This window comes from Myotis nattereri (assembly GCF_964212035.1).
Source record: "Myotis nattereri genome assembly, chromosome: 2".
Lineage (NCBI taxonomy): Eukaryota > Metazoa > Chordata > Mammalia > Chiroptera > Vespertilionidae > Myotis > Myotis nattereri.
In genome coordinates, this window is record NC_138076.1 from 144,165,561 (window position 1) to 144,180,777 (window position 15,217).

At 39.1% G+C, this 15,217-nt stretch overlaps 1 protein-coding gene across 1 annotated transcript in view; it reads right to left on the reverse strand.

Moving 5' to 3' along the window:
- Positions 1 to 3,335: 3,335 nt before the first annotated feature.
- The window catches only part of GLIPR1L2 (GLIPR1 like 2), a gene marked incomplete at its 5' end in the record, with an annotated part of 32,644 nt that continues 20,762 nt past the window's right edge, over positions 3,336 to 15,217 (reverse strand). The window contains 3 exons of the mRNA XM_081083391.1: positions 3,336 to 4,260; positions 4,343 to 4,369; positions 13,277 to 13,362. Coding sequence (XP_080939517.1) covers positions 3,956 to 4,260; positions 4,343 to 4,369; positions 13,277 to 13,362 — 418 coding nt within the window. The 3' untranslated portion in view covers positions 3,336 to 3,955. The remainder of the gene's footprint in view (positions 4,261 to 4,342; positions 4,370 to 13,276; positions 13,363 to 15,217) is intronic.

Sequence of the window (15,217 nt, forward strand, 5' to 3'; positions counted from 1 at the left end):
GAGGTTACCCTACCAGGGCCAGGAGCAAGCATTTCAAGTTTCAGAGTTTTACAATGCAGAATAGAATACATGTCAAGGAATGAACCAAATGCTCACCTATCATTCCAGACTATCGAGGCCAGAATATCCTGGTCCAAGTACATTCCTGATCTCAATGCCATGGAAACAGAATAAGAGTAATTTTCCCTGACATCTCCAAGATTCATGCTAATAATCCCTTATGCTAGCTGAAGGAGTCAACCTGTGATTTGTGTAATAAATATAAAAATAAAAATTCTAAGCACATAGGGTGTGTGGTTCTGAGAGAGCTGGAGATGATACTGAGAACAAATTGGGAACAAATTTTATTGGGAAATAAAACTTAAGCAGACATTCTATTCCTTTGATCACATGATGATATGAAAGACATTCATAGACTAAGTTTTAGTGCCATTATTATTCATGGTGTTTCAGAATAATAAAAATTTTAATAAAAATAAGTTTATAATGAGAATGTTCTGTCATTTGAATCAGTTACAGAAATCCAATTCAAAATAACCTAAGAAAAAGGAAAAGTTACTGGATAGAAATAGGACATAATTTGGAAAAAAATTATGTGAAAGGTTGGAATAAATGTAGGTATCAGAGACAACAGCCTTTTATTGCTTCTCTCTGTTTTTATTTCATCCTTTCCTTCTATTCAGTCTGATAAGTAGCTTCAGAGATTTACATATTAAAACTTTAGCTACTGAGTAGAACCTTCCTTGAATGTCTGTCTGTATCCCTAAACCCAAGAGTACAATTGGGCTGAGCTGTGGTTAGTGGACCATCCCCAAACTAGGGAGATGGCAGCTTTTATGGTAACCTGTGGATATGGAAAGGTGATAAAAGAGAAGCAGAAAAGAGATGGGAAACAATTTTTAGAAAAATGAGAGTTTAAGGAAATATAATCTATATATAATACATACATATATATATCTACACTAATAAAAGAGAAACGTGCAAATTGGTATCACTCCGCTACGCCCACCAGCCAATCAGAGCAACTATGCAAATTAACCCAACAAAGATGGCAGTTAATTTGCATACGCAGGCACGGAGCGAAGACTGAAGGCTCCAGCCAGAGTGAAGGCTGAAGACTGTAGACTGAAGAGGCTTGGTTTCTCCACTGCAGCTGGACCAAAGGCCTGGGTCCCGGGTGCCAGAGGAAAACCAGTGCCAGCAGCCAGGGGAAGGAAGGTCTATTTTGCGAATCTTTGTGCAACAGGTGTCTAATATATATATATGTGTGTGTGTGTGTATATATATATATATATATATATATATATATATATATATGAAACCTAAGTGACCATTTGACTGTTCAACTTGTAGCTATGATGTGCACTGACCACCAGGGAGCAGACGCTTAATGCAAAGGCATGGAAACATGGAAAAGACTGATGAATCTCAGAGGGAGGGGGAGAGGGGGGAAGGCGGGAAGAGATTAACCAAAGATCTTATATGCATACCAGATGCTTGGTGTATGGATTTGTGTACCAGTGGGGTCCCTCAGCATGGCCTGCAGGGATCAGGCCAAAACCAGCTCTCTGACATCCCCTGAGGTGTCCCGGATTGCGAGAGGGCACAGACCAGGCCGAGAGACCCCACCAGTGCACAAATCCATGCAACAGTCCTCTAATAACATATAATGCATCCATAACTTACACACATTTAGGGTGGAACTAGCCTATAGCAGAATTTCTTGATCTCTGCACTATGGACATTTTGAATCAGATAATTCTTTGCTCTGGGGCTGTCCTGAGCATTGTAGGATGCTTAGCAGCATTCCTGCCCACTAGATACCAACAGTACCTTTCTGGTCATGAAAATAAAAAAATGTTTCCAGATATTGCCAAATGTCCCAGGGTGGGGGAGGGGAGTAGCAAAGTTGCACCCTGTTAACAGCCACTGGCTTAAGGCAATCATAATCCATGAAATTGCCTGGGGAGTATGTTAAAGAGTAGATGTAGAAATGTAGAAGTTAGTCATATTGGGAATTGAACATGGTATCTCAAAGAATTTCTACTTATGCATCAGAATGTTCAGAAGTTAATTTGCCCTCTGTCCTAAGTTGAACCACTTCACAAATCCAAAGTCAGTTTTTTTTTTCCATTTAAAAAATGGAAGCAATACTAACTCCATAGGGTACTTTTGAGTATAAAATAATTATGTGAAAATATTTTAGAAGCTACGAAGTGGTATATGAATATAAAATAATAATTTTTAAAAATAAAATCACTATAATAACCAGCCCTTTTATCTTCCTCAGGATATTATATTTCTTAAGAGTCTGGGGAGAAAAGAGGTTTGCCAGGGCTGACCAGCAGCCCCAGAGCGACAGATGAATGGATTACTCCGACACTGTGAAGAGAGGCTAAGGGACTGACTATAGCAACAAGACAGCCTCAATTGTCTGCCTCAAGGCCTTTATTGAAGTTTTTATCTTTAGATACAATGAGTAGGGTGAGTAATCTTGGGAGGACACATGAGTTTGTATTGTGCTCAAGGCAAGGGCACCCAAAGATTAGGCATAAAGATTCCAGTAAGCATCCAGGGGTCTGCACATGCACAGACTTGTTTGGAAACATCAAGGAATAATTAGGGGCACCCCCTTTGACACTCCCCTACGTCGGAATTCCGATAAACAGGGCAGGCGGCCTTCCACACACTTCCCTTTTCTCAGAACGTCCTCCTTACAAACTTTCCAACCACGTCTCATGTGCTCCCCAACAGAGACTGACTTCATATACACAGAATAGAGTTTATTAACATACAGTTTATACGATTTGATGTATTTTGCTATGTTAGGTGTTTTTATTCAGTTCATTCATTAGTATTAGCTGAAAATAGTTAATTTATATTACTAATTTATGCACTTTTACTATACTTTTAAAAAATGTTTTTATTGATTTCAGAGAGAGGAAGGGATAGGGTGAGAAGGATAGAAACATCAAAGATGAGAGAGCCTCATTGATTGGCTGTTTCCTGCATGCCCCCCAATGGGGAGTGAATCCACAATCTGGGCATGTGCCCTGACCAGTAATGGAACAGAGACCTCCTGGTTCATTGGTGACCTCCTGGTTCACGAATTGAGCTCAACCACTGAGCCACACCGACTGGGCTTTACTATACTACTTTGAATTAACTACAAGTAAATAATTATTTTTAAAGTTTATTTTATCACCTAAACTCAAAAGCATTCAGATTGCTCAATTATAACTAAGTAAGCCTTTGACATTTATTAGCCCTTGGTGGCAACAAATTATTTAGCCTAATAAAGAATTACAGCAAGGCTTTAATGAAAGATTGAACATGAAGTAGAATAATAAGTTCATCTCCTAACAGCATATACAAGTACCACTTAAACCATTCCAAACATATATATTACAAAAATAAATAATATTTGGTGCCCTGACATCACATGGAGAATATCACCACCACCACAATCACCATTACTAATAACAACGATGATAGTAATGATAAAAACAACAAAACCAAAAGTTATCTATTAAATGGTTGTCTTGAAGTTGGAATGGTCTTGAATACCTCACGGGTAAATCTTAATGCTTGAGAAATTTATTAACACACGTTAAAAATCTTAAAAACACAGAGATAGAAACATATTTAGAAAATGGGAATTTTCTCCTTTATCAGGACAACATAGTGAAATCTTAGCATTTCTACCATCACTTCTTTATATGTTCTTAGTTCCCAAGAGCTTACCTTCCCATACTTACTAATAAAGTACATGTTTTTGTTTGTTTCTTTGTTTTTCAAATTTAAATTTGTTGAATAAGTATGAGAAGGAATAAAAGGTATTGCAATAGTGGCTTGTAAATATTTTTTTATTTGAACTCAAAAAAAAATGTTGCTTTTTGGTATTACACTTTTGTCCTATGATGGTGGTAATATCTTATCCTTCATCTTCCTAACCCTAGTCATCTTCATCCTCATCCTCATCCTCATCCTTCTCCTCCTCCTCTGATTTCTCCTCCTCTTCTTCTTCTTCTTCTTCCTCTGCCTCCCCTTCCTCCTCCTCTTCTTCCTCTTTTTCTGTTACCTCAAGGGGAAATGTCATCTGTTCTTCCATTAATATATTTGGAAAATAAGACTGTACTATCAAAACAACTGTGGCACATAATGTAAAACTTAGTGTTCTCAAAAAGAAAATTAAGAAGCAGAGTGGGTCACACACAAGTGGCCGGGGCACTTCCCATCTTGGATACCAAAACTGATAATCTGTCAATAAAAAAGCAATTGAAAGCTGGGTTGCACATAAAGTAGTTAAATTGTTCAAGAAATAAAGGACAACAATACATACATATGGCTTCCTCACGATCTGCATTGCCTAGGGGGGAAAAAAAGGAAGTCAATAAAGAATGACATATACTTTGTCTTTCTCTAAAATAGAAAATATTTTTCCCAAAAATAATGACATCATTTTCCTAGCTCTCAGGCATCATACTATTATTATATTTGATTTCTGCTGTCCCACCAGCACCCAACCATAAAGTCCAATATATCTTCTTTTAGTAAAAGTCAGTCTGGCCTGCTACAGAGAGCATGAACGTATAGGAAGAGATGTGAATTCTAGAACTAATTCTGTCTCTAAATCATTGTCATCTTATATAAATCATCATATATATATATATATATATATATATATATATATATATATGTATGTATATCTGTTTGCTTTCTCAAGATGGTTATAGTATCAGTAACCTAGGATTCTACAACATCTCTTATTTTCATCTCTCCCCTACACTGATCATTGCAAATTAATCTTCAGAATCTACTCACTTTTCTCATGGAATCTTTATTTTCAGAAGCTTTCAGTTGCTCTTCATTTCCTAGCTGGCAAAGTTAACTCTATAGTTTGGTTTTCGCTATCTAGCCCAAAGCTGTCATAATACCTTTCAGGAAATAAATTTTCTTTCCTCTGCTCACCTGGGCATAGAAAGTCAGATAACCTTTCCTGGATTCCACTAGGAAAAAGAGTGGGAGGATAAATGAGTTCTCACACATAGAGGGCATAGTGGCAACCTGGGGCTTGTCTTGCAATAATAAAACCCTTAGAGGAAAATTTAGAAATGACTATTCTGGCACCTGCGAGATGAACCAATTTTCTGCTGGATCTTTGAGATGATTTCAATCTTTTGTGCTTGGTCATAGTTATTACTATGTATTTTATGTAAAAATTTCTATTTTGCAGCTCATTTAAAATATTGTACCATATAGTCTCTATATTTTTTTCAACTTTATTCTGTGTATGTGTATCTATCGATTGCTTAGAATAAGCAATGAAGTAATTAGTACATTTCTTTTTTGCATCTTCATTTCTCATCACCAATTTTTATTGATTACATTCTTCTTTTACTTTTGCACTTGATCAAATATTTAAGTACATTTATACTTACATCTTGTTTTTTTTCTTTATTTTTCCCCCATCACCACTTATATGCCCTCTACACCTTCCACTCCCTCCCACCTCCCTTGCAATAATCTCCATACTGTTGTCTGTGTCCATGAGTTCTTTCTCTTTCTTTTTTTTCTCACTTCCCCCACTAACAACCCTCCTTCCAAGCTGTTGACCTGCTTTCTACTAGTCTGTCTCTATTTTGCTTATTAGTTCAGTTTGTTCATTAAACTTCACATGTGAATGAAATCATATGGAACTTATTTTTTCTGACTGACTTATTTCACTCAGCATAATGTTCTCCAGGTCATCCATGCTATTACGAAGGATAAAATGTTCTTCCTTTTTACAGCTGAGTAGTATTCCATTGTGTAAATGTACCATAGCTTTTTTCCCCCCATATATTTTTATTATTGATTTCAAAGAGGAAGGGAGAGGGAGAGAGAGAAACATCAATGATGAGAATCATTGATTGGCTGCCTCCTGCAAGTCCCACACCGGGGATTGAGTTTGCAACCTGGGCATGTGCCCCAACCAGGAATCGAACCCCGACCTCCTGGTTCATAGGTTGATGCTCAACCACTGAGCCCTGCCAACCACTGAGCCATGCTGGCCAGGCTATCATAGCCTTTTTATCTACTCATCTTCTGAGGGACACTTGGGCTGCTTCCAAATCTTGACTACTATAAATAACACTGCAATTAGCATATATTATTTTAAATTAGTGTCTTGGGTTTCTTCAGCTAAATTCCCAGAGGTGGAATTGCTGGGTCATAAGGCAGTTCCTTTTTTTTTCTTTTGAGGTAACTCCATACTGCTTTGCATAGTGGCTGCACCAATCTGCATTCCCACCAACAGTGTACAAGGGTTCTCTTTCCTCCACATCCTTGACAACCCTTGTTTGTTGATTTATTGATGATAGCCATTCTGACAGGTATGAGGTGATATCTCATGGTTTTAATTTTCCTTTCTCTGATGATTAGTAATGTTGGGGATGGGTTTATTTCTGGGCTCTCTATTTTGCTCCATTGATCTATATGTTTGTTTTTATGCCAGTAACATGCTGTTTTTTTTTTTTAATTATCTTTATTGTTGAAAGTATTACCAATGTCCCTTTTTCTCCCCATTGACCCCCTCTACCCAGCCCTGCCTGCCCCCCCAGGCCTTCCCCACACTATTGTCTGTGTCCATGGATTATGTGTGTGTGTGTGTTTGTGTGTGTTGTGTTGTGTGTGTGTATATATATATATATATATATATATATATATATATATATATATATATATATTAGAGACCCATTGCACAAATTTGTGCATGGTTGGGGTTCTGAGGGGGGTGGGGTGGAAGGCTGGGATGCGATTGGCCCTCCAGGCGGGTGGTGGGATGCCCTTGCTGACATGGGATCCGTATCCGTCCCTCTGACTTTCACGCTGGTTGTTAGGAGCCACCTGGCGGCCGCTTTTATATTGTTTCTTTCTTGTGGAGCATCTAGGGAGGGGAAGTGGCCCCAGTGCCCAAGGCTGACTTCCAGGAGGCTGGTGGTGTCATTGGGATCATGCCAGCGGTGCTGGTCCATTGGTGCCTCAACCGTTCTCTGATATTGGACCTGCAGGACTACTGAGGGAGGGAGTGGCTGCCACCGGGCTGGTGGGTCTCAGCTGAGTGGCACTCCCACTGTGGGAGCACACTGACCACCAGGGGGCACCTCCTGCATTGGGTATCTGTCCCCTGGTGGTCAGTGCACATCATAGTAACCAGTCGTTCTGGTCATTCCGTTGCTTAGGCTTTTATATAAATAGATATATTTAAGTTCTTTGGCTCATCAATCCCCTCCCCCCCCCCCCCATCCCTCTGAGATTTGTCAGCCTGTTCCATGCCTCTATGTCTCTGGATCTATCTTTTTATCAGTTTATTTTGTTCATTAGATTCAACATATGAGTGAGATCATGTGATACTTATCTTTCTCTGACTGGCCTATTTTGCTTCATGGTGTCTCAAAGGGTAAGAGATCCTTCTTCTTTATAGCTGCACTAGAGGCCCAGTGCACGAAATTTGTGCATGAGTGGGTTCCCTAGGCCTGGCCAGCAATCAGGGCCAATTAGGTTCCCTGCCTCCCAGCCTCCTCCTTCCCTCACCACCCGCATCCACCACCACCCACGCCCAGTTCCCTGTCCCAGCCTGGGGCCTGGTCCTATTGGGTGATCAGGACCTGCTGGCCAGGGGGAGGGACTGGGAGGTTGGCCAGCAGGCCCCAATCAGGGCCTGCTGGCTGGGGGGAGGGATAGGGGGAGGGACCCAGTAGGTTGGCCACCGGCCGAGGAGGGAGCTGACCCTCAGCCCCCCTGAGAAATGGGCCGTGCCTGCCACCACCCACCCTTGGTTTCCTGTCCCAATTGCCCAATTGGGGCCTGCCGGCTAGGGGCAGGGACCAGGAGGTTGATTAGCAAGCCCCATTGGTGATCAGAGCCTGTGGGCTGGGGACAGCTCCTGCATTGAGCGTCTGCCTCCTGGTGGTCAGTGCACATCATAGTGACTGGCCATCTGGTCGTTCTGTTGTAGTTATCTATACATATAGATAGTATTCCATTGTGTAAATGTAGCACCATTTTTTTATCCACTCATCTGCTGATGGGCACTTGGGCTATTTCCAGATCATAGCTATTGTAAATTGCACTGCTATGAACATAGGGGTGCATATATTCTAAGGGTGCATATATTCTTTTCTAACCTGGTATTTCAGGTTTCTTAAGATATATTCCTAGAAGTGAGGTCGCTGGGTCAAATGGCAGTTCCATTTTTAATTTTTTGAGGAAAATCCATACTGTTTTTCATAGTTGCTGTTCCAGTCTGCATTCCAACCAGCAGTGGCTGAGGGTTCCCTTTTCTCCACAACCTCAGCAGCACTTGTCATTTGTGGATTTGTTGATGATGATAGCCATTCTGACAGGTGTGAGGTGACACCTCATTGTTGTTTTGATTTGCATCTCTCAAATGATTAGTGACTGAGCATTTTTTCATCTGTCTCTATATATCCATCTATATGGCCATCTATGTATCCATTTTGGCCCTTTGCCTATTTTTGATTCAATTTTTGTCCTTTGTTAAATGGTATGAGTTCCTTAAATATTTTGGAAATTAACTCCTTATTAGATATATCATTGGCAAATATGTTTTCCCATACAGTGGGCTCCCTTTTCATTTTGTTGTTTCTTTTGCTGTGCAGAAACTTTTTATTTTGATGTAGTCCCATTTTTTTATTTTCTCCTTAGTGTCCCTTACCGTAGGAGATGTATTGGCAAACATACTGCTATGTGAGATGTCTGAGATTTTACTGCCTATGGTTTCTTCTAGGATTTTTATGGTTTCATGACTTAAGTCTTTTATCTATTTTGAGTATGGTATAAGATGGTGGTCTAATTTCTTATTTTTGCATGTACCTGTCCAATTTTCCCATCACCATTTTTTGAAGAGACTGTCTTTATTCCATTGTATGCTCTTGCCTCTTTTGGGTCAATTTCTGGGGTCTCTGTTCTGATCTATATCCCTGTTCTTGAGACAGTATTATGCTATTTTGAATACAGAGGCTTTGTAGTATAACTTGACATCTGGAATTGCAATCCCTCCAACTTTGTTCTTTCTCAAGATTGATGGGTTATTTGGGGCCTTTTTTGGTTTCATATGAATTTTTGGAATATTTGTTCTAGATCTGTAAAATATGCCATTGGTATTTTAATAGTAATTGCAGTGAATCTATAGATTACTTTAGATAGTATAGACATTTTAATAATGTTAATTCTTCCAATCCATGAACACAGTATATATACTTTCACTTATTTGTATCTTCCTGAATTTCTTTCTTCAATGTTTTATAGTTTCTGAATACAGGTCTTTTACCTCAAATTTATTCCTAGCTACCTTATTTTCCTTGTTGCAGTGGTAATGGCATTGCTTTCTTGGTTTCTCTTTCTGATAGTTTATTATTGGTATATAGAAATGCCACTTATTTCCTTATTTCTGAATATTAACTTTTTATCCTACTACTTTGCCAGATTCATTAGATCTAGTAGTTTTTTGGTGGAGTCTTTAGGGTTTTCTATGTGCAATATCATGTCATCTGCAAATAATGACAGTTTTACTTCCTTCTTTGCAGTTTGGATGCTTTTTATTTCTTCTTGTCCGATTTCTGTGGCTAGGACTTCCAGTACTATGATGAATAAGAGTATGAAAGTTTACATCCCTGTCTTTTTCCTGATCTTAAAGGAAATGCTACTAGTTTTTGCCCTCTGAGTATGATGTTGGCTGAGGGTTGTGATATATGGCCTTTATTACAATGAGGTATGTTCCCTCTATTCCCACTTTGCTGAAAGTTTTTATCATAAATGGGTGCTGGATTGGCTCTCCCTCCTGGGATCATGCCTCAGCCTTTCCCCTCCACCCTCTCCCTTTCTTTCCCCATCTTTCCCCCTTTACCTTCCTCACTCCTTAGCTCGTAGGTCCTTCCTTTTCCTCTACAACTTGTTTCCTAAGCCCATTTCTTCTATGAATAACTTCTTCTACCTTTCTGATTTTCCAAATAATTGTTCTCTTATAGCTTGAAAAAAAAACAGTGCTTTCTCTGCTTCTATTAATATGATTCTGTGGGTTTGTTTATGTGGTATCATGCTTATTGATTTGTGGATATTTTATCAGCCTTGTATCCCCAGAATAAATCCCACTTTATCATGGTATATGATCTTTTTAATGTATTGCTGGATCAGGTCTGCTAATATTTTCTTGAGGATTTTAACATCTATGTTCATCAGGGATATTGGCCTATAATTTTCTTTCTTTGTTGTGTCTTTATCTGGTTTTGGAATTAGAATCATGCTGGCCTTGTAAAATAAGCATGGGAGTTTTTCCTTCTCTTGAATTTTTCAGAATAGTTTGAAAAGGATAAATGTTAGTTTTTCTTTGAATGTTTGGTGTAATTTACCTGTGAAGTCATCTGGTCCAGGACTTTTATTTGTAGGGAGTTTTTCGATTAGTGCTTCAATTTCATGGGTTGTAATCTGCCTATTCAGATTTTCTGATTCTTCTTTATTTAGTTTTGGAAGATTGTATGTTTCTAGGAATTTATCCATTTTCATCTAGGATGTCCAATTTGTTGGCATATAGTTGTTCATAATACTTTCTTGCAATTAATTCCTTGTATGTCTTTGGTATCATTTGTTACTTCTCTTTCATTTCTGATTTTATTTGGGCCCTTTATTTATTTGGGACCTGATGAGTCTGGTTAAATATTTATCAATCTTGTTTATCTTTCTGAAGGACCAGCTCTTGGTTTCATTGATTTTTGTATATTTTACCCTTTGGTCTTTGAGAAGTGTCCTCCAGTGGTTTTGTATGTCAAGCATTCTTAATCTTTGGGTTTCCCCCCATCCCATACCTTGAATCCCTTATGCTATTCTTTATTCTACTTTTTTTTATATTTATGGTATCTTTTTTCCAAGAGTATGCAAATGTTAATTAGTATTCATTGTGTATTTTAGGTGGTATTTTTTTTTAGGTGGTCTCTTTTTTAAGCCAGGTTGTAATTAACATATAGTAAAATCTGTTCTTTTTATGTGTACAGTTCAATGCATTTTGTCATGTTGTTGAGCATCCTTATAATTATTACTCTGAACTCTGTATCTGATTAATTGCTTACCCCCATTTCAATGAGCTCTTCTGGAGAATTCTCTTTTTTCATTTGGGGCCTCTTTGTTTCTCCCTTTCTGCTGCATTTTTCTTTTTGTTTCTATGTATTATGTAGATCTGCTGTGAATCCCAGTGTTGCCTTATGTAGTAGGTGACCTGTGGGACCAAGTGATGAACTATTCCTGATCACCTGAGCTGGACGCACCAAGAATGTCCCTTGTGCATGTTATGTGGGCCCTCCTTTTGTAGTTAAGTCTTGATTGTTCTTAGCCAGTTTGTGTGTGGGATTGACTCTCAGGCTATCTGACTGTGAGGCTCAACCACCGGACACAACATGCAAGCTTTTGTGCAGGTTCTGATCACCTGGAGTGGAATGTACCTCAGCAGGGTTTGGTTCTGCTGAGATCTCCCTATGGATATGCTGCTTGTGAAGCTTATTGGATCGTACTCTGTTGTCTGAATCTGGTCACTGGATGTCTTGGTTCTGGGCCTCTTCAGAAGGACTCTGGTGCTGGCCAATGCCAGGTGTTGTCTATGACTGGCCCTGGGCAAACTGTTTGGAGCTATCAGTGATCCACAGATTGTGGCTCCCTCTTCTGGGCCTGGATGCATGTGGAAAGACCAAGCTGCCCACCAAGGTCTGCTTTGACTAGCACTGGGCCCAGGGACAGATCAGCAGAAATCTCAGCACATCCAGACATCAGCCTCTGTCTGCAGTCTGTCTGTTAGGTTCGCTTAAAGATCCTCTAGTTGTACTCTTCACCAGGGTGTAGGCTCAGGGTGGGGTGAGAGGGATTCCAAGGTGGGGCTATTTCTTTCTCCCAGGCTGATGTTCCATGGAGGGGAATACTCTGCCTGAGAAAGATGGCTCTTTCAGTACGGGGGAATGACTTAGCACAGGGATCCCAGCGGTGACCTTTCAGCTCTCTTGCCACCAATTCCAGACCCTCCTCATGCACCTCTAGTCCACTCTGCCCTCCCTCCGCCAGAGCCCAGGGGGAGTGGCTATGAATGAAAATTTTGTATGTTGGCCCCTTAAGAGTTCGCCTGTGTTTCTAGCTGTCTCTCCCCGGTGGACAAAAACACCACTACTTTTCACAGGCAGATGTTGTGTGGGCTCCTTTCCTGGTTCTGGAGCTCTGGGCTGGGGAGACCCACTTGGGGTTTAGACCCCAAACTTCTCAGAGGGACCTTCCCCCAACACAGGCAATATATCCCTCCAAAACTTCAGCTGCTGACTGTGAGTGTCCACCCAGCCCTTTTGTGCTTCCACACCTCCCACCAGTCTCAATGTGGCCTCTTCTGTAAATCCTTGATTTTAAGATTTCTCTCCAGCTAGTCTTCAGTTGGCTGTTCAGGATTACTTTTTGGCTGTTCTGTACTTTAGCTGTAACTCCGGTTTGGTCCTGGGAAGAGGTGAGTATAACTTTTACCTAATCTGCACCATGTTGGATCCTCCACATCTCTCTTGTTTGATTTATCAGCTTTAAATTATAACTTTTGGCTTCTGGCTCTAAAAGATGAAGAAATTAAGCATGTTTTTCTACCCCTCTCTTCTCCCAAGTTTTATTAATTGCATCACTTGTATATCTCCTAAAGTTATCATATTTATATTTTGCTTTGTAATTATAAACTTCAGAATTATTTTGGACTTTGTCTATGAATAGAGATTCAATGCTTCTGGATAATTCTTTCAATGAATCATTTTGCTTTTCAATTCATCTCTTCTTTTTGGTGAAAGTCATACTCTAGGAGTTTATAGAGGAAACACTCATAAGAAAAACACACTGCAAATTACTTCTTTTCTCTTTCGAAATAGCTTATCTTTAGACCAGTCATTTTCAAAAAGCTGCGCTTTCAGGAATTAATTGTGAAGCTTTTTCAGGGTATAGCTATTAGTCTTCATTTCTTCTTTCAGACATTCTGGAATGTCCTTAAGGGCAGGAATAGAGGTAAGTGGGGGCAGAAAAGGCTGTGCAGTTTAGAAAAATCTAAAGATGATACTGTTTCAACCATCCTTTGATAATATAATACCATTCTGGTCAAAGGAACTATATTAGCATGATAATGGAAAACTAGTGTTCAACACTTCATTTTTCTCATCGTCCTATGCACTATGGTCTTTTTTTCTAAATGTTAAAGTTATTTTCTTTGTCTTACTGCATAGAAAATCTGTGCATCTGTCACTTTCGTTACATTGAGAACAAACTACTCCTTGTTGATAAGGCTTTCTTCTTAGAGTTGCTCTACAAAAAAAGCAGAAAACATTTGGTTAGAAAATGTCTCACATTTTATATTATTTACGTAATGTAATTAACAATTTTTATTAGTTTAGAAAGGTGATTTAATTAAGAAAAAGGATTCAAGGAAGTACTCCAATTGGAAATGCAATCTTTCCTTTCTCTCCCCTCCACAAAAAAGTCTCTTTTGAAATGAATTCCGATATCCTTGAAAGAAAATATTGTAATTTAAAAATGAGTGAGTTTTAAAGCTTATTTTATCTTATTTGTAGCAAAGTTTTTCTTTAAAACATGGATATTACAGAATGCTTTGTAATTAACTGCTTTCTTGTTGGCACACTTGTATAAGAAGTTGTATTAATTTTCTGAAGAGTTTGAAAAATCCTGAAATGTCTATTGTCTCAAAGACCTAGCTGCATGGATTACTTTGAAGTCTCCATGAAAAAATACATAAATATATAAAGAAGTAAATAAATTTAAGTGGAATTTTACCAAGTTGTTTTAACCCACCGTATAGACCAGGGTGGAGAACTGAGAAACTATTACATCAATTCTTCAAAGCTAAGTAAGAAAAAGGGTCCCCAAAGTAGATATGAATTGGGAAGCTTATATAAAAGATCTAGGATAGAAAAGATAGAGGAGATGTGTAGGAAAATATGTTTTTCAGTGAGGGGGGGTCATTGATACTGATCATTAAATAGAATTGCTTATTTACTCAGTGTGTATTGGAAGCTATAAAAACAAACATTAGGCATATATGTCCCTAGAAGTTTTTTTAGACTCATATCTGGCCATACCTTCAGTATACTGCCACTTATAGGACGTGGGTCCAAGTCCTAGATAAGGACATGTTGCCTGGCTGGCCTATTGGGTAACCTTACCTATGTCCAACCCAAAGTCCATTAGAAGACCATTATTTAAATTTTATAGTATAACTATATTGTTACAGAAGGAGAACACAATTCTGGTGCTGATGGAAACTTTCATTGCTTACACTAGACCCATTTCTGTCACCACTTTATTCACGAAGGAGGTAATTCAGCTCCATGGTTTGACAATCTAACAATTATAATTTGTAAGCATATTCTTCTCTTCAAAGTTCTCCATGTATAGACTCACATATCGGTACAATGTCCATAGAACAATGGCAAGAGGAGATCAAACAGATGTTGATCTTTCCATTTCATAAAGCCAGAAGAGTTATACCACATACAATAACCACTTTCACTTTCACTCTTCCATATATCATTGAGAAATATCACAAAGCTGGCTTCCAGTTTACTGGTACACCTGGGCATCTATAGGTTTCCCAAGAAGATTTAAAGAATCTACCCCAGTAAGCTAGAGAAAAATACAATGCAATAAACAGCAAGGAAGATTATCTTTTAGAGATCCTATTTGGCTCTCCATCTGATACACCTAATGCAGTGGTCGGCAATCTGTGGCTCGCGAACCACATGCGGCTCTTTGGCCCCTTGAGTGTGGCTCTTCCACAAAATACCACGTGCGGGCGCGCACGTACAGTGCGATTGAAACTTCGTGGCCCATGTACAGAAGTTGGTTTTCAGCCTGGGCGAGTCTATTTTGAAGAAGTACTGTTGATATTTGGCTCTGTTGACTAATGAGTTTGCCTACCACTGACCTAATGTATTAACTACCAAAACTCTATGACTACTTCCTAGACTTATTCAAGGTCAAGAAAAGCACGAATCCTGTTGTTTTCTGTCTCAAATTATCCCTTTATGTCAGCCGTGGGCAAACTACGGCCCGCGGGCCAGATCCGGCCCGTTTGAAATGAATAAAACTAAAAAAAAAAAGACTGTACCCTTTTATGTAATGATGTTTACTTTGAATTTATATT